Here is a 19,373-nt window from a genome sequence, read left to right as displayed (position 1 = left end):
ACACTTGAGCCAAAAAGTGTCAACGGACTTTGCTGAGCCGCTGAGCTCCAAGCTAATAAGAGTTTGTTGAAATGGGGAAAGCCAGAGTGGTCAGTGACGGCTTGGGTAAACCAGGTTTAACCTGTAAGCCTGGTTCTTTTAAGAGTATTTTGATAAATGTATGTGTGGGTGTGGCCCATTCCCAATCAAGCCTCCCCACTATTTAGCTGAGTGTTTAGATGCACAATGGTTGCTGTCTCATTATCATGTCTTACTCCTGCTCCCCATCCATGGCGTCTTCACCACTCGAGTTTCTTCTTTTGACTGCTTAGTTTTTTAATTTTGTTTTAACTTTTTTTGTTACAAAAAAAATCGACTGGTTCAACAAGAGATACCTATTCAGCCTCCCTCACTTTCTTCATCTGTGTCCTCCTTTACTCCAACCCTTGATAGAATGACACACCTCAGGACCCAGCAGGAAAGGGGATACATTTTTGGGACCACCTCTCATACTGGCAGAACTTCCTCCTCAAGCTGAGATCTGGGGAGGCTCAGCCTGAGGGAGTTTTTGCCAGCGGGCCTGCCCTACCTGGGCACTCAACTGGCCAAGGGAGGACCCCAGATCCTCCAAAAGAAACGCCAGTCCTCTACGGCCGCCCTACAATGGCAGTCTTCAGCGGCACGCCCTACAAGCTGTAAAGGTATGTTCACACTGAACGCAACTTCAGTGACTCTGGCGACTAGATTGAATTTTAAATTGATGTAAATGACGTGACGTCAAGCAACCTCCCTTCAAACAACAAGATTCTAGTGACTCAAATGCACAATCAGAGTCGCTGGATGTTTCTCAAAGTTGAAATGTTTTTACTTTTAAAACGACTTTGAGTGACGCTGTCACAACATCCAATTGGCATTGAGTTTGTTCCCGAGTTTCTCGTCACGTCACTCCCTCAGTTGTTGCGTCACTGCGTCACTAGGGTAGATGCAGCAATGAAGCGAGCAAAAAGCTTGACAATGTACAAGTGACTCATCACAAGTGATTTAAGTAATTATAGTTTGCTGAAGTCGTATTCGGTGTGAATGCACCTTAAGTCCTGCAAGTGCCCACTAGTTCCCAGACTAGATCTTTAGTGCCCGCTAGTTCCCAGACTAGATCTTTAGTGCCCGCTAGTTCCCAGACTAGATCTTTAGTGCCCGCTAGTTCCCAGACTAGATCTTTAGCGCCCGCTAGTTCCCAGACTAGATCTTTAGTGCCCACTTGTTCCCAGACTAGCTCCTTAGAGCCAACTATAGTTCTCAGACTAGTTCCCAAAGTGCCCACAAGTTCTCGGGCTAGCTCCCTAGTGCCGACCTGTTCTCAGGCTGGCTTCCTAGCACTCTCTAGCTTCCGGGCACCCTCTAGCTCACAGGCTACTTCCCTAGCTTTATCTAGCTCCCACTGTCCCGCTAGTTTTCAGACCAGCTCTTCAGGCTCTTGCTAGTTTCCAGTCAAGAATCCCGCCAAGTTCCCCATTGTCTCCCAGCCTAATTTTTCAGTGTCCAGCTCTCCAAACCAAGCTTCACACACCGCCACCTGTGGCTGCTCCCTGAATTAAGCTTCCCACGTTGCCGGCCCTCGCCAGACTCCCTGCACCAGGAGGTGCCAGACTCTGCCTCACTCAACAGTCTGTCCTGCACGCCTGTGTAGCTCTGTCAAGGCTCTCCCAGTCTGCCAAGCCAGAGCTCTGAGCAGAGCGGTCTTTGTCAGCTCTGCCAGAACCATCGTCCTCTTAAACAGCATGACCAAGCTCTCTTCTTTATCTTCGTCAGCTCTGCCAGAAATATCTTTGTCTTCATCTGTCCAGCCGGAGCTTCCTTTGTCATCTTCAGCAGCTCTGCTCAAACTCTCATCGTTGTCCTCATTCTCCTCGTAGCCAGTTCCTTCATGTTTGACACTCAGGTGTGGTCTGTTCCCAATCAAGCCTTGGACATAGAATGGCTGCTGTGTTTCCGTCGTACGTTGTATTGTGTCTTGTTCTTGCTCCCATCCTACGGCGTCTTCACCCCTCAAGTTTCTACTTGTGCCAGCTTCATTTTGGGGTTTTTGTGTTACAAAAAATTGACTGGTTTTACAAGAGATACTCAGTATTTTGCCTGCTTCACTTTTTGTATCTGAATCCTTCTTCACGCCAAATGTAAATGCCTGTTGTGATGATTGTATACACTTTTGTATGTGAGTGCATGGTGTTGTTTCAGCATTTTTACAGTTACATTTTAGTGCATTGATTATAATACCTTATGTAAAAGCCCAACTAAGGACAACAGTTGAATTTTAGCAATAGTCTGTAGTTTGTACTCTTTGTACAAACATGAGTTGCATACAACCTATTTTAATCATTGTTAACTAAACATGTGTAAGCCATAGAACTGTAACACGATTCCCCAGTTTTGTGTCTAATGAAATTATAATTGACATTTTTTTAAATAGAATTTTTTTTAAATAACATTTTCAAGTAAAGTATCTGAACTAACTTACAATTCAATTACGATTACAACAGATTTTTTTCCAATTAAAATTACACCATAACTGTAATTAATTATTAATTAAGGGATTACAACTATAATTATAATAAATGCTAAATTAGTCAAATATAATTCAGGCAAATGACCAATGTTGGAATATGTCAAACAAACTACTTTATTGAATATATATATATATATATATATATATATATATATATATATATATATATATATATATATATATAATAATATTATAACTATATAATATTTATAATATTGATATTATAACTAAATATATATTCAATAGGGCTAATGTAAACATTGTATATGTATATTTATACGGACAACAACATGATTCAAATTGTCACACTTCACCAATGTAAAAAAAACAAACTAAAAACAAACAAACAATTACCATCAAATAACTTAGGAAGTTATGGCTGAGATTTACATGTGTGTGTGTATATATATATATATATATATATATATATATATATATATATATATATATATATATATATATATATATATATATACACATACATATATGGTCAACCACCACCTGAACCAATAAATCCTGAAATTGAAACTAGTGACCAGATCTATCTATCTGTTATGATGTGATGCACAGCAGTGATGGACGTGTGCAGGGAGAATCTGTGCAGCATTAAGTGGATTATACTGAGCACATGTTTCCTTCATATTACCTGTCATAGTGTTTGTGTGGTGTTCTGGTGTTTCAGCTCATCCTGTAACCTTTACAGTAGGTGCACTGTGTACAGAAGCTGGGCTGTGATCCAATGCTGTTTGTTTGTGTGTATGTGTGAGTAAATGCAGAGGATATTTGTCTGGTTCATTGTAGCGCTTCATTTACTACAGACTGTTTTTACCACTGGGCGTGTCAGTGCGCATGCGTGCGCACGGCATTTAAAAGCCGTGCTGTCTGCAGACAGTCACAGAGCAGTGGACACCCCCCCACTTGTTTACCGGACGTCAAATCCACGGTGGGCTTTCCTTGTAGCCTGCCTGCACACTGTGAAGAACGGCTCGGAGCGGTCAGCCACCTGAACCGCACCGAGTCCGACCCCCGGTGGAGGAGAGGTGGGTGGACATATAAACAACATCAAGGAGTCCCGCTCACATCGCGACGTCCTCTATTGCGTGGCCGAGCACGCCGGACGGCTACACCCGTCCACGCCTCTCTGACCCGCTTGGTCCCGTACGGATCCGAGGCCGGAGGAATGGCTGAGGAGAGCCTGGCCGGGCTGGAGCCGCAGCAGCCGAGGCCGGTGGAGAGCCTAGCCGGGCTGCAGGGCGCCGAGCTTCGGATCAAGAGCTCCATCTGGTAAGAGCAGGGGTCATGGACCATTGTCACTGGGTTTACATCACGTACATTTTCAAACTCCAAAAATGAGTGGAACATGTTTATATCATCTACAATATGATGACAACAAAACTCAGCTGTCACTGGTCATCAAACTGAGTCATTCAGCTATAATGGGTTCTTCTGATTTCCTCTGTGCGTGTTATATGTACTGGGGTCATAAACATTAACATGTATAGAATACATTTTAGCAAACATCTGTCATTACAATGGCTTTTTATGAGTGGTGCTCTTTAGGTATGAGGTTAGTCCCTTTATCCAGTGTTTCTCAAATGGGGGTACGCGAGGGCACAACGGGGGTACGTGAAAGAGGGAGAAAGTACAAAATTAACAAATGAAAGCATTAAAAGTATTTAGTTTTAGAAGGTTTATTTCTAGTGAAAAATGATATTCATAATAATGAGGATAAAAATGATCTTGATTATAACAAGAACTGAAAATACAAGGGTCAGTGTTGGTCCCACACCAGGTGGGAGATGACTGGAAATGATGACAAAAATAATAATTAAAAAAAAAAAAAACCTATAGGAATAAATCTATTCAAGATGCACCAAATACTGTTTCATTTTACTTATTTACATAATTAGATTCTTTAAAATGTGTGTTATCTCTGATTAATTTCATTGTTATTTTCTACAGTTGTTCTTTTTATAGAATTCTAAGCATAATGCTGTAGCCGGACAAAGGGGGTACTTGCATTCAGAAATTAGAGGGGGGGGGGGGGGTACTCGGGCCAAAAAAATTTGAAAACCACTGCCCTTATCTCTCATTCATCTGTATTTGATTCATTGGTACCATAAAACCAGAATATAAAGTGTGTTGGGTACACAGACAATATTATTATTAACCTACATTTAAACAGATCAAATTTTTTTTTTTTTTTTTTAAAGAGATTCCTGATATTATACTCTTTGTGAATGTACAGCATATTACATAGCATATTTGATAAGGGCCTCATTCATCAGCAGGGCTACAGAGTGTTTATGTCATACCTTTGTTTTTGTAACTATCACTTGTGCGTCACTAATGCCACCAAGGAAACAAGACTCCTATACAGCACAAAACAGCGACAGTGCACACCATGCAAAACCACAGATCTTAAATTGAAGGGAGACGGTACCAAAAGTAACTTTCACAACCTGTGTCGACAACCGCCATCCACTCGATTATGTTGATGTTTTAATGCACAACAAAAACCTGATTGGAGTGAATGACTGCTGTGTTAGTGCAGCAAAGCATAAAATTGTAGCAATGTGATACGTTACCCACAAGAGTTTAAACATGGATACTAACTCAACATGTTATAGCATGTAATGTACTGTAATTACCACTGTATGTATCTTCTACCACCAGGAAACTTTATATTAATTCATGGCCAAAGCATAAACAAGTCCTTTTATGGCGTATGACGCCCCGGATGTTGTCGTGAACTGCATAACCTTGATGATGGTGAGGCTGCTTCACTAATGGCCACTTATTCACCATTTTAAAGACCTTTCATTCCTTTTCTGTGAAGTTACCTTGCAACACAAAAACGGGAGTTGGTGATGACACACTCAACTTAAAGAAGGATTCTGTTTGTCATGTTGAATTTGCCCAGTCGTCTCAAAGTAGTGGTACTTTGAGAGATCCTCCCAGATGTGAGTTACCATGTATTTGTAGGTTTACAACCCCTCAAACCCTGACTCAATGATGTAAAGCAGGCATCTGCTTGGTCTTCAAGGAGAGATTAAAGTCCCAATATCAGGACACCACCTGTGTAACCTGCCAGTAGAGCCCGGCCCATATTGGATTTTTAGGGGCGATACAGATATTCTGGATTTTTAAAAGCCGATATTCGATGTGTCTGTGTATGTAAATTAACTATAGGCTGATATATAAAATAACAACAGTGATATGAGGATATATATTTAGTACATGAACACAAATTCCTATAATACCAAAATATGTTTCAAGACAAAGGATCAAAACACTACTAAATTAAAATACGGAACTTTATATAGTAACACTGTCAACATAAGGACTGTAAAGCTACTGATAAATAAGAAAAGGCAAACTTGTGCAAACTGTATTTTTGGAATTCAGTGTAAAAAATAAATAAACAAATACAGTTGCTCAAATTGCCAACAGAAAAACCTGGATAATGCAAAAAAGTAACTGCAAGTGCAAACAATGAACAAGTGCATTTCTCCCAGTGTTGTAGTTTTGTAGTAATTACTGCTTATAATGCAGAAAGCACAGCACAGCTCAACATAATTTGCACGCAGCAAAAAAGTTATTACATCAGTTGCATATTAAAGCCCGACCGATTAATCGGTTGGGTTATTGACCGTTGTCGATTAATCTGTCGGTTCTACGACCTGCCACCTGTATAAAACCTTTTCTCTACTAGTCCTTAAACTAGCTTCTTAAACTGTAGCAGTAAATCAATGTAAAAAGACAAGACATGAATAGAGAGAGTTGTTGTTTAACAAAAATGACAATTACAAATCAAGCTTTAGTTTAGTGTGAGGGCATGCTGTTGTATTTCACCAGAAGGTTTAGGTCTTGTGCAAGGACAGATCATTTTCTTTCCTCACCCCTGTGTTGAATTTTTTCCCTTATTTTATTATTATTTTTTTTTTTATGTGTTTATTAATGAACAGTAACTTGTGTATTTATTTATTTTGTACACACTAATCTTTTATTACTTTTATGAAATTACTGAATTTGCATGAAAGTGCAAACAAATGAGACAGAGAAAAAAAATATTTGAATTTGTTTCTGTATTTTATTAAACAGTGTTGTTGTTTTTTCTCAGACAAAACAAGGAGATTCATCACCTTTTTTTCTTTTTCTTGAATGGACTCGAGTGCTTTATGTGAATACCAAAGAGGCATTAAATGTCAAAATGATACACGACCAGGAAACAGTTCAGGGTTCAACTGTCTGCAGGGATGAAACGCAGCCAAAATACGGTATTTCACTGTTCTAGTGCCAACTTATTTTAATAAAGCACAAGTCGGTAATATTGAATATTTCCTATTTTTCATAAACGTTTACACGCCAAGAGGATTAGAGCATAAACATTGATGTTGCCTCAGTGACCTGCAGCGTGGTTCGTATCTGTCAGTCAGCAGGTTGCACACAAAACCTGCTGACATGCTGCTTTTCGTTCAAGCCCTCATCATCAAAGACTATCTAACGTACGTTCACTCACAGTGAAATTTAATTGATAGACAGTTGCTAATTTAACTACTCATGGAAAGTTGCATCAGGTGTCATTGGGTTTACTCACAAATCTCCTATGCAAACAGCTTAATGGTGGCCTTTCAGGACTGGGAAATCCTTGGCCCGCCAAGTAACAGTGAATTAAAGTGAACGGCTCTCGTCATTGGCTTAGAGCTCCCGACTGTGACCTGTTCTGTGTTATCAAGTAAGAGTCTTTAAATGTGACCTACCTTCTGCCATGCAGTCAACAAAAGCTTGACCTGTGTGCGCGCTTAGAAATGAAAAAGTTTCTGTTCACTTAACTCTGCGCAATTTTTTTAAGTGATGAGATCGGTTTTTAAATGTATTTATTTTTTACCCAGATGGATGGTTATCTCGGCAAATGGATGTAAACATAGAACTAAACGTGATAAAAAAGCAATGTATCTAACTAACATTTAATTAAGTAAAGATCCGATTAAAAACAATGACAAAATTATATATATATATTAAGATAGACTTCTATAATTCCTATCCCTAAAAAAAGTTTATCTTTTCTTTTCTCTGTGCGCGTGTGTGTGAGTGTGTGTGTGTTACATATGACAACATGTGTTCCTTGTGGTGGGATACATGACCTTAGAGATCATGGTGGGAGGGTCACTCATACCGTGCATTCTGCTGCTTTATAAATAAATACACTTTAGACACAAGCGCTCATGTTACACCAGCTTCATACTAATTTATACCATGTCTGTGTTTTGCAGCAAATCGGTCCAGCTGAAAGTGGAAAGCATTCTCGTAAGTAACCTCTGACACGTCTTCAGACAATTACTACAACTTTATTAAGACCCTAACAACTAGACAGCTACACACAACATCTGCTAAACTATTAGCATTTATGCGTTTCTGTTTCCAGCATGTCAAACAGATATATATCTTTTGGTTTTGTTTTTATCAAAAGGTGAATAAGGAAAAAGCACAAATCTTGCAGCTAAAGCTTTGAAGGCTAATCAGCACAAGCGTCCACTTGTTATACCGACATCGGTAGGTCAGTGGTAGGCCTTCAACGCCAGCAATGAAACAATATCCAAACCAGACTTAGGTTTAATTCATTCATTTTTACACTCACATGTATTGAGCATTGATACGTAAATGTGCAAATAGTAGGATCTTCAAGCAGATGTACAAATGACAGTTTCAGTGTCCTGTAGTTAGATTATCAAAACGTACACCTTTCTGGGCCAGTAGAATGCATCAGTGGTCATAAACCGGTGATATCTGTCCTTAATATTAGGTAGGTACCCTAACCGTAAAATGGCTTACACTACAGTGGGATTAGGGAAACAATTGGCCACAGGTTTACTTTAAATGATACATTTGATGTGTATTCATTCTTAATTAGATTTTGTTTATACAAACTGCTTTTAACAAACTTGGTGTGTTGGGGCCATAAAGTGAAATAAACCAATCAGACGGGCTCCATAGAGATGCAGGGATCAAGCTAAAATAGACCGGTCTTTAAATAGCAGATCTACATGTTGGAATACTTGGGAAGTGACCATTCACTGGTGAACACTGGACGTACAGTGCTGAAAAAAGATCTACGTCCTCAACTGACTTCTGTTGATTTACTAATCATATGTCGTACATATCAATCATCTAAAGCAGAGGTTCCCAACTTGGGGTACATGTACCCATAGGGGTACTTGGAAACATTCATGAATATATTTCCTCATTTTATAAGCCTATTTCAGACACTATACATGCTTAGCAGATAGCTTTTCCAGCTTTTCCACCCGTCGACAATGAACAACAAGTACAGTATAAAATAAACAATAATTATTTTCCTACAAAAGCTTTACTAACATGTTGATGGGGGCAGACTGACAGAAACATGGCTGCCATTTTGCACCTACGCCCTCTCTGACCACCACCAACAGTCAAGCACAATTCATACCCATTCATACGAGGCGGTGTGGGTTGTGCTGTTGTTCAAGCTGTAGAGGAGAGCTCAGAGGCAAACATGTAAACAACATGTAAATAAAACAAGGAGTACTAAATTAGATTAACTGCTAACTACTCCTAATTTAAAGAGAGGCTCGGGGGGTACATGAGACGGAAAAGTTTGGGAAACACGGATCTAAATTTTATTGTGTATTGAGGAGAGTTGAATTGTTCTGGTTCACTTTTGAATATTTTTTGTTGTTACAGTTAGTGGTTTTGCCTTTAAAAAAAAACAAAGGATGTTTAAATACTCTTTGTGGAGTTGTCATGTCCTTATGGAATGTGATTGGTTCACTGTGAGTTTCTAAATACACTGAATCTATGGATCTATCTGGGGTTTACATTGACTTGTGCCCAAAGGCCCTGACTAGGATGAGATTGAAAACAAGTGATATTATTATTATGATATGTATTATTACTAAATCCTAAAACCACTTTTTTCTGCTGAAAACAAATGTATTGAAGTCTTGTTGTTGATTGATCCATGTCCAACTCATGACATTTTAGTCAAAGTATTTCAATTCTGGATATTTTGTTGTTATATATTTGAGTTGTTGCCTTCTATGGGTTGAAACCCAGCTATTACAATTTAATTTAGCTATTGGCCAATAATGCTGGTTTTAATAATTATCAACTTTATTGTCATATATGTACAGGTAAATGCACAAAATTAGTTATGTGCTTTTAACCCATTTCTGACGAGCAGTGGGCAGCCACCGTGTAGCGCCCGGGGAGCAGATAGCATTAAGGGACTTGCTCAGCATCCCACTGCGATGGCACTGGATTCAAACCAGAAACCCTACTGTTAAAAGCCAGTTTCCTTAACCATTAGGCTACCACTGCTTACTATTATTCTTACGTTACTATTGGCCCCACCCATCCTACAAAAACCAGGCTATTACAATTGAATTTTGCTATCAGCTGAGAATGGCGGTTTGTGATGTTTTAGTGGCTTCTTACAACACTGTTAGCCCCGCCCCTCTTAAAAAAACGAGCGCCTGTCGACTGCAATCTGTGGCGAGTAAGTTGGATGGAGAGGTATAGAGAGTATTGAGTAGTTAGTTAGAATAGCAGAGATTGTTCTTTGAAGATTTTATAGTATAGAATATGCGCGTCTTAACCGCTCGAGAAGACCCGCCCATAATCAAGGCAATTTTTCAATTTCCCCCTGGGGTTTAGTTACTCTTTACTGAAAGTAAAGTCTTTAAAGCTTATAGGCCAACAAAGAACTGTCAAAAATGATTACTCTAAATTTAAAATCTTTTTCATAGTAAAACTTTTCTTTTACGGACTCTTAAAGATTACACTTTTAATCTACTTTCCTGCAGAACAGACATGGTGCCTGACTTTGCTCTTTTTATTATCTCCACAGCATGATGTTGAAAGGTTCTCGGACATCGAGAAACTCTATCTTTACCTCAAGTTGCCTTCTTATCCTAACAGCAATGCAGATAAAAGGTAAAAAACACTGAAAATCATTTAATGATAGAACAATGATAGATGTCAAAGTAATGTTTTGTGAGCCCCAAAGACCAACAGAAGGGATTGCTGTTGTACATTGCCTGGACTGTTCTTTGATGACTCTAAAATGTGTGTTTCCTCAGTGACCACAGTGCCCTTTCATCGAGTCGCATACAGCAGGTGCATGCCTTTAGTTGGATCCGCAATCATTTAGAGGAGTATCCAGAGACTTCGCTTCCCAAGCAAGAGGTCTACGATGAATACAAGTAATTATCAACACTATAAAGTGTGTAAAGATGAAAAAACGCACAAACACATTCTCTTTGTCTCCATATAAGTTTTCACCAGTGTTGTGTGGGAGCTACCAGGTTTTAAGCTTCTTTCTCATCTAAAGTGCTGCAGGCTCTTATAAATAGATGCTACAGGCATGAGAATCAGAGAGCAGCATGTGTTGGTAATATTAGAATGGAAAGTCTGAGACAGTCATTGAAATGCTCCGAACATGTTATGTAACCATCGTTTTAACCCTACTAGAACAGAAATACAGCGCCCTCCAGAAATGTTGGCGCCTTCTGCTCTGACAGGTGAGAAGGCTTTAAAGGGAGGTAAAGAGCCTCTTTAAAGTAAAACAACTGGGATTGTCATCAACTATTTTAAAAGGTTATTGCTGCTGATTAAGTTTTATATGGCAAGAAACTCCTATTAGGTATCTATTTGTTCAAAGCTTAAATGAATTTAGGGCTTAAACTAATTTGCATTCAGACATTTGGATGTAAAAACTCTTTTGAAGCAAGCAAACCTTTTTGTGTAGACTTTACACTGTCTTGTGGCAGGATCTCTACTGCCCATGGTAACATTACTTCCCTATAATTTAACTTGTACTTACGCATGTCTGTATGGTGCCAAGTGTTCAAAGGACATGCAATAACCACACCAAATAATCTTTGAATTCTCACAAAGCAAGAGTAGTAGATGAGTTGAGATTCTAACCTTTCGGTCTATTTAACACGGATCTTGGCATCGGTGACTTCCAACTGGAAATGTTTTACTGCTGCTAAAAGCTCCGTCGTGTTCACAAGTAAGTGACAAACTGTGTCCATCTGCTCTATTATGATGAGCTGCATGGTAGGCTGATTTAAACACAGCACAGGGCAATTTGTGAACAGATACTTTATCAGTTGATCATCTGATCTGTGCTAATCTTTTCTATTGATTTTTGTTCATTCAGGAACTTCTGTGACAATCTAAACTACCAGCCGCTGAGTGCTGCAGACTTTGGAAAAATGATGAAAAACGTTTTCCCGACCATGAAGGCGCGTCGACTCGGGATGAGAGGAAAATCTAAATATCCTTCACTGAAATGGGTTGTTAGAGTCCAGCCTCTGTCGCTAGTAACACACATTCTGCTGGTGCAGTCCATAAGCCCTCTAAATATAGACTGAATGAAATAAAGACCCCCTTCTGCCTTTGAAACACGGACCCTGAATCAATGGTGAATCAATGTAACCTTGAGCTTTAGGACAGAGATGTGCAAAATCAAACTGAGATTGACAACCTTTAAACAGGTTAACAGAAGTAATCCAGTTGGAACTACAATTTATAAATGCATACATCTTCTATACAGTCTTATCCTGATTTGCGTTATGGGGCGTATTACCACTGACCTAGGTTGCAAGGTGAAGTACAGACCTGAAATCTGAAATACCTTTACATACATTTAAGGACTACAAGGGGCAACCAAAGTACCCAGAAACAATCTCTTACACACTCGTGCAAACTCCACTTAGACAGACCAGACCCTAGACTTCGACGTCTATCTAGGGAGCACCTGAACAGCTGCAAAGGACACATGGTAATTGAATTAGTCCTAATTCCATAGTGTGTATCGTGCTGTGTAACCGTTATCCTATTTCCAATCCAATAAACTGAAAGGTTTAGAGGTTGCTCACTGCTACATCAATAGATGTGAATTAAAGTGCATGTAAAATATGAAACACAGAACTGTTCCTGGCAATACTCATTTTATTGATAAGGACAAATCTTGATATTGGCTGCCTATAAAAAGGTCCTTGTTTGGAAGCAATGCTATTTGAATTGTAAATGTGTTTCATGTTGCGTACGAACAAAAATAGATTGAACAAAAGTAATTTACCTAAAATGTTCAGATACGTTTAGATAAGTTTGGTTAATTCTCAAACATTCATCTTCCAAACATTGTTACCTGAGGTCAACGTAACTTTGTTTACCCTCCTTTCTCTAACTGTTGTCATGTATTTGAGTCATTTATTCTTTTCCATGGTGGGACAAAAGGTTCAGAGTGATTTTAATGATTTATTCAAACCACTACAGTGCTATTGTAATGAAGACTGATCAGTGTTGTGTTGTTTATCTTAACCCTGGTTTACATATTGCTATAGTGGACTACGAAAAAGACTTTTTGTCCACATGCCGTCTCTGCCCACATTGGATCTCAATACACCTGCAGATGGAGTAAGTTCTTCATTTTGTTTCGATTATTTGTTTTCTAGCCACACTTCTGGCTCACTCATTAACCACCATTTATGCCGTGTATGCAGAGCCACTGTGATATTCTGGAGTCCCCGGGCCAGCTGAGCAGCATTCAGGAGGATGTGCGGTTTGCAGCCTGCGATCTTGTGTGTGAGTGGGCTCAGAAAGTGCTGAAACGGCAGTTTGATGCTGTGGAGGATTTGGCTCGCTTCCTAATTGACAGCCATTACATCAACAACAAGTCCCTGGCAGCTCTTACAATGATGACGGGCACAGCTGCAGGTAAAACCTAATCCATACCTAATGTGTGTGAAAGAGCTTTGTAGGGACACCCAGTGATAGAGGATTGGTACTGCACCTGAAAGCTCCTATTGTGTTTAAACTAGGGTGTAAACATTGTCTAGATTAGTGAACAAAATAAGATGTAAAATTACCTATACAAATATATGTTGCTATTAGGATAAATCCTGATAATTGTTTATTTGTTTTGTTTGTTTCAGAATTGATAAAGACTAACCCTTACTTATGCGTGAAGAACATTTGTTCTTCTGTTCTGTTTATACCAAAGTGCCTCCAATGCATCACTTTTTTCAACATCTGCTAGCAAGCTTTTTCAAAATCTGTCTTTGTTGAACAAAGGTGAAAAGAGGTGTTATAGTGGGACCATAAACATGCGCATCAACTCTTTCATATGGATATTGTAAGTTTTAAAAACTACATGCTGAACCCTTGTGTAGTTCTTCTGTGGAAAAGGCTTTAATTAAAAGTCTTGTCTAAATTTCCTGTCAAAATGTAGAAACTGTGACACCATGGCGTTATAAGCCTTTCCTATTGATTCGGAGATGTTCAAACAAAATCTTGCAATCATTTTTTCTCCCATCCATCCATTTTCCTCCAAAGCTTCTTCATAGCAGGAGGCTATAGTCGACTACTCAAAGTACACGGGACCATCACACACATTCACTTCCAAAATAAATTCTAATCAAGCTAACGTGAATGGGCTTCGACTTCAAACTGTAACAGTGAGTGATTGCATCACTAATTCAGAAAGACTGACTAGTGGGATCCAGCTGTTATAATGTTTTTGAAAATTTTAAATGACGGAATTTGATCATTCCAACATCAAGTTATAGACGCTATGAACACTATTCTTGACCAATTAAAGAGTCCCATTTTCACTTCGGTTTTGATTGACCAAACTAATGAAAGACGGACATTGTCATTACTGGAAGCACAAAAAGATTCTCTCAAAAGTATGTATCTGATTGTAAATGCTGGTTTCAATCCGATTGTTTGAAAATGTTTTCCAAAATCCTTATGAAAATATTTACAACAAAACAAACCACTTTAAAGGTAGGATGATCCTTAGTAATTTACCACTATGCCCCTATTCATTGGAAAAAATTAAAACTGAATATGGTTGAAATGGTATTGGTTGATATGTATGAATACCATTTTGCTGGCCTCAAGTGTGACTTAAAAACTCCCCTTTTCCAGAGGTAAAAACTCCACAGAGCATCTCAGCCTTCGTCCCTACAGCAGAGGCACACACACTCCAGCCTCACACAACAACCTTGTCCTCTCCATCTGTTGACGCCAAGCAGCAACTGCAGAGGAAAATTCAGAGGAAGCAACAGGAGCAGAAGCTGCAGTCTCCTGCACCCAGAGAGGAACAAACTAAGAGAGTGGATGACAGTGTGCCTTGTGAGACCCCTACACCTCCCGTACCACAGCCAACAATAGGCATTGTGGTCACTGCGGTCCCAAGTCCTATCCCAGTAAGTGAGCTCAAAATACAAGCTAGGACTAGTATTGACTTCTTTACATAGTGGTTATATAATATAACTAAATTTTAAAATCAATATATAATTTTAAATATATATATATATGTAAACTCTTTTTACATCTCCAAAGTATTGGTTATTCTTCAATTAGAATAACAGTCTTTATAGTTTAAAACTAACCTCTGACATTTATCCATATTCTATTATGTTCAGGTTAGGAGTTATATGCAGTAGCTTATGCAAGGTTTGAGAGGACAGAAGGCTGTAGTTTTAATTGGCTGATTCAAATTCAGTCTTTGAGGGTCGCAGTCCTGCTTATTGCGGATGTCCTGCCACCGCAAGCCAGCTGGCTTAGTGGTTTAGGTAGGAGACAATTAAGACATGCAGGATTGCGGCCCGCCAGAACTAAAGCAAACTTAGAGGGACTAGTAAAACCCAGACGCACACACGTGCACATTTTAAGCATACAATACTAACATTGATAATATATTGCTAATTTCAGTCACTTAAATTTTAGCTAAAATATTTATACTAAGCAAGCATATTTGTCTAATATGCTGCAGTTTATTTTTTTATAATTCTTACCCCATCATTGTTCCTGCAGATACAGAGGAGTGGTCAGCTGATGTCTCAGAGTCCAGTTGCAACACTGGAGAGCAAAATGTTGCCAATCAATATTCAGATGGTCACCCAGCCAACAAAGTCAATCAAGCCGTACCCCAAAGTACTTCAGAATATTATCCCCAGCAATGTTGGGGATCGCACTGCTCGTCAGCGCTACGCACAAATCCTGCCTAAACCTTCAGCCACCACTGCCATTGCTCTGCGCTCGCCCTCCACCATGATCATTGCCAACAACCCTGTTAAGACTGTGATGACCTCATGCCATGTCAGTCCAGTCAATTTTGTGACAATGACAGCCATATCTTTGGCTCCTAGCAGCAGTGAAACCACCACGTCCCTCATGACCAATGCACTGTGTTCAACGCCGGTAAGCCTAAGTTCTGCACCAACGGATGACTTCAACTCTAATCAAAGCATGAGGAGTGTATCAGCAGCACCCATTCTGGCCTCTGTAGCTGCCAAAGGGCACACAGACAACTCCCAGAAGACTGACATTGAGATGGTCAATTTAGACTTCCAAAAGGACAGCCAATCACCAAGACCCAACTGTCAAGATATGCCTCAAACAACAAACCTGAGCAAAGGTGCAGGTGGTGTGCAGAGGGCAGCCAGTGTGCCCATACCTCAAAGTAAAGGTTTCCTGGGTCTGAGTGACTACTTCAACACTAAAAACAATGGAAATTCTCCATTACACATTCATGCCTTGGCAACTCTTGAAAGCAGCAATAATGCAGTAGGTGAGATGATCACTCCCCAGTCTCAGAACGCAGGCTCTGCTTTACTGAGTAGCTGCAGAACTTCCTCATTTGATGAAAGCATCTCAACAAAAGAAGGTCTTGTGTCCAGGAAACGATCAGGTCTTAGTCCAGACTTTAGTCCAGTGAAACGGGTTTTTACCGCTCAACAGTCAGCAGAGGGCACTGCAGGACACGGAATCCACCCCAGGCCTGGGGCTCCTGTCAGACCTGAAAGTGCTCCAGCCACCAGAGAGCTGGAGATGAGAATGAACTCTGCCTTGTCCACTCAAGTCCAAACAGTCTGCACCTCCTCATTCAGAGCCAGCGGCTTTTACTCTGTTGCCAAAACACAAAGCTCAATGGAGAGGGATACCATCTCTGTTATGGAAACTGGCACCTCTGTCAGTCATCCATTAACACAGCAACAACAGGGGCACATAGCAGCTATGGCCACACCTACTAACCCCAGTTTTCAGAGATATTTAGATACAGACTCAACCACAGGGAATATAGAACGAGCTCCAGAGCAGACCTGCACTCCGTCTAATTCTGCAGTTGATAGTTTAGACTTTCTAAATCAGAGTCCATCAGCCAATCAGGTTCATGTGCAGACAGATATGGACTACATTCATTTTGATGATGATTTGACCCAAGACAGCATCATGGAGGAGCTGGTGCAGATGGAGGAACAGATGAAGCTCAATCGTCTGCAGGAGTTAAGAGGCTGTGCCATGCTTCAAAGCCATCAGTCTGTGATGACCAACCCTTCTGCTAATCACACTGCAACTTATTATCATCCTGCTAACAACCACAGTAACCCAATCCAAACTCCAACGCCCACTCCTACACCCACATCAGAGATGATTGGTGGAGGCCACAGCCTGAAAGATGAGAGCCCCTGTTCTCAAATGGCCTCCACCACCCCAGTGGACAGCGCACTGGGAAGCAGCCGTTACACCCCAGCTGGAACTCCACACTCCAACTGCAGCAGCACAGTGCCTCCCAGCCCAGTGGAGTGCAGAAACCCCTTTGCATTTACACCCATTAACTCCAATATCACCAGTTTCCCCGACAACAACAGCATCTCCAGCAGCCCAGTCAAGCCGATGCAGAGGCCGATGGCTACTCACCCAGACAAGGCCCGGCTGGAGTGGATGAACAACAGTTACAACAGCAGCTGCAGCGGAAACACAAACAAATCCAATAGTGGGATGGGAATTCTTCCCAGCTACCAAGGCTATCAGTTCCAGAAACCTCACGCCTTTGCCATTCCTCATGTACGGCACCATGAAAGCCACTGTTCCCGCCTGACTCCCATCTCTCCTGTTCAGCAACAACTTACCAGCATGGCCAACATGAGCAGACAGGAGGGGTTTGCCGTGCCTGCTCCTCTCGATAATAAAACCACAAACTCGTCTGCTGGAACTTTTCGTTGCCGCAGTGTAAGCCCTGCCGTGCATCAGAAAAACATGATTGGAAACCCTGGAAGCAGTGTACCTCATTCAATAGCCTCTGCCTTTAATTCTCCTGCACTACCTGAGGATTTGAATATCTTTGCAAACAGCCAGACAAATCTAGGGGTGAGCAGCATGGCTCAAAGAAGTCGCTCAGTGCCACTTAACATCATGATGCAAACCAAGGTCCTGCCCACCACAGGAAAACAATGTACCAACCAGAACATCTCCAATGTACTCTTGAAGAAGTTGGATGGAGAGCACAATGACTCTGTGCGAGGTGTGGGCTTAAATAATTCAACCTCTACCTACACCGCATGCATGAACCTGACGCAAATGCTGGAGTCAGGCCCTGACCTCTCCTGCACCAACAGCCACATCAACATGATGAACTCTGACTCCCCTTGTAAGCTACAGCGGCCCATTTACCCCATGGAAAATAATATGAATGATTCACTGAGCCTGTCTGCAAGTGACAACCAACTTCAATTGGCCTCTGGAGACCATCTGACAATGTTAGCCTTCAGATCTTTGCAGCAGCAACAGTGTGACTTTAACCACAATCAGGAGCTACTGACAGGCAGTGGTCGTTCCGCAGGCCACCAGGTTATAGAGCAAGCATCTCCCCTCCTGGGAGGGGGAGTAGATTTGTCATCTGAGCTCTCCAGCAGCAATAATGACCTCTCTGCATTGGACACACACCTGCTGTTTGACCCCAGTCTACAGCAGGGATCATATCAGAACTCTATTCCAGAGGAGCTGGTGAACAATCAACTGTTTCAACAAATCACCAGCGAGGCAGCCCATGCCAGTGATTTGGACTGGTTAGAAAGCAAAGATCATCCCACTGTAGGGTTGATGGGCTGAGAACAGCATTTTTTTTAATGACATGTTAATGTGTGGTTATTGTTGTTTTTGTTTTTTTTTCAGGCATTTACACAAGGATTGTCCATTTAAAGTGCCAGGGTCATAATGAGACCATGTAACGCTCTGGTTAAAATGCTGGTCATTTGGCTTTAAGGAAAGAGCGTTACCTCATGTTGGTTTATCAAGAGCATTTTTAATAAGTGAGTAAAGAAACTATCTTAAATTTATTTTTGTTTTTTAACCTTAAACTGATGTTACAAACAGAGCTTTTCTAGGAGTTAGACAGCTTTACAATAATCTTTAAAGGGATCCTTTTAATAATATGTATTTATTTATTTGAAAATGTGTGTGTTTTTTTTTTAACCCAACAGTAAATCCTTTATATGCAAAAAGGAAAAAAGGTTTTCAAAGAGGTTGCACTGTTATGTAATATTGCTACAGGGAATAACCAAATCAAACATTGTCTTTAATGCAAACATTTCTAATGGACCTTCTGGCCATATTTAGAAGACTGAAGTAAGGAAACGTGTATTTAGCTACATAAACTCTGCAGTCTCAAGTTTATGTATTAAAAATCAATACTTGGCCAATTCTTAGGTCTCCCTAAGATGCTGCCAATTACAACACACTGCACCTTCACAATGCCTTTTTAAAACAATATGCAACAATCCATGAGATTTAAAAAAATATATAACTAGATATTAAAAAAAAAAATGAAAAAACAGTCAAGTAAAATCCAATATCTGAAGAATAAAAGATGTTTACATGAATGGATGAATTGTGAATATAATTTCATGCTTTGATCCTGGGCGGAAATTTGAAAAGAAGAAAGTAGAATATTCTTATAATATCAATGTGAAAATATTTAAATCTAATGGCT

The 19,373-nt window shown here is 40.2% G+C and overlaps 2 protein-coding genes across 3 annotated transcripts in view; one reads left to right on the top strand and one right to left on the bottom strand.

The window, feature by feature from the left end:
- The window catches only part of prtga (protogenin homolog a (Gallus gallus)), a 69,175-nt gene that overhangs the window by 44,100 nt on the left and 5,702 nt on the right, over positions 1–19,373 (bottom strand). The window lies entirely within an intron of this gene.
- On the top strand, positions 3,409–19,235 carry LOC114461233 (DNA-binding protein RFX7-like). Its single transcript, XM_028443172.1, has 9 exons — positions 3,409–3,826; positions 7,819–7,852; positions 10,431–10,516; positions 10,663–10,785; positions 11,748–11,864; positions 12,925–13,009; positions 13,096–13,309; positions 14,525–14,805; positions 15,416–19,235. Exons 1-9 carry the CDS (start codon positions 3,723–3,725, stop codon positions 18,491–18,493), a joined length of 4,122 nt encoding a protein of 1,373 aa, XP_028298973.1. The 5' UTR covers positions 3,409–3,722; the 3' UTR covers positions 18,494–19,235.

Source organism: Gouania willdenowi, chromosome 3 (assembly GCF_900634775.1).
Source record: "Gouania willdenowi chromosome 3, fGouWil2.1, whole genome shotgun sequence".
Classification (NCBI taxonomy): domain Eukaryota; kingdom Metazoa; phylum Chordata; class Actinopteri; order Blenniiformes; family Gobiesocidae; genus Gouania; species Gouania willdenowi.
This window is presented reverse-complemented; position numbering and strand designations above follow the sequence as displayed.

What these genes read in the sequence shown, in the direction of transcription:
- LOC114461233 (XM_028443172.1), top strand. Translation starts at nt 3,723, where the DNA reads ATGGCTGAGGAGAGCCTGGCCGGGCTGGAGCCGCAGCAGCCGAGGCCG. An exon ending in TGAAAGTGGAAAGCATTCTC is followed by an intron (nt 7,853 to 10,430) that starts GTAAGTAACCTC and finishes TTATCTCCACAG; the next exon opens with CATGATGTTGAAAGGTTCTC. An exon ending in GAGGTCTACGATGAATACAA is followed by an intron (nt 10,786 to 11,747) that starts GTAATTATCAAC and finishes TTGTTCATTCAG; the next exon opens with GAACTTCTGTGACAATCTAA.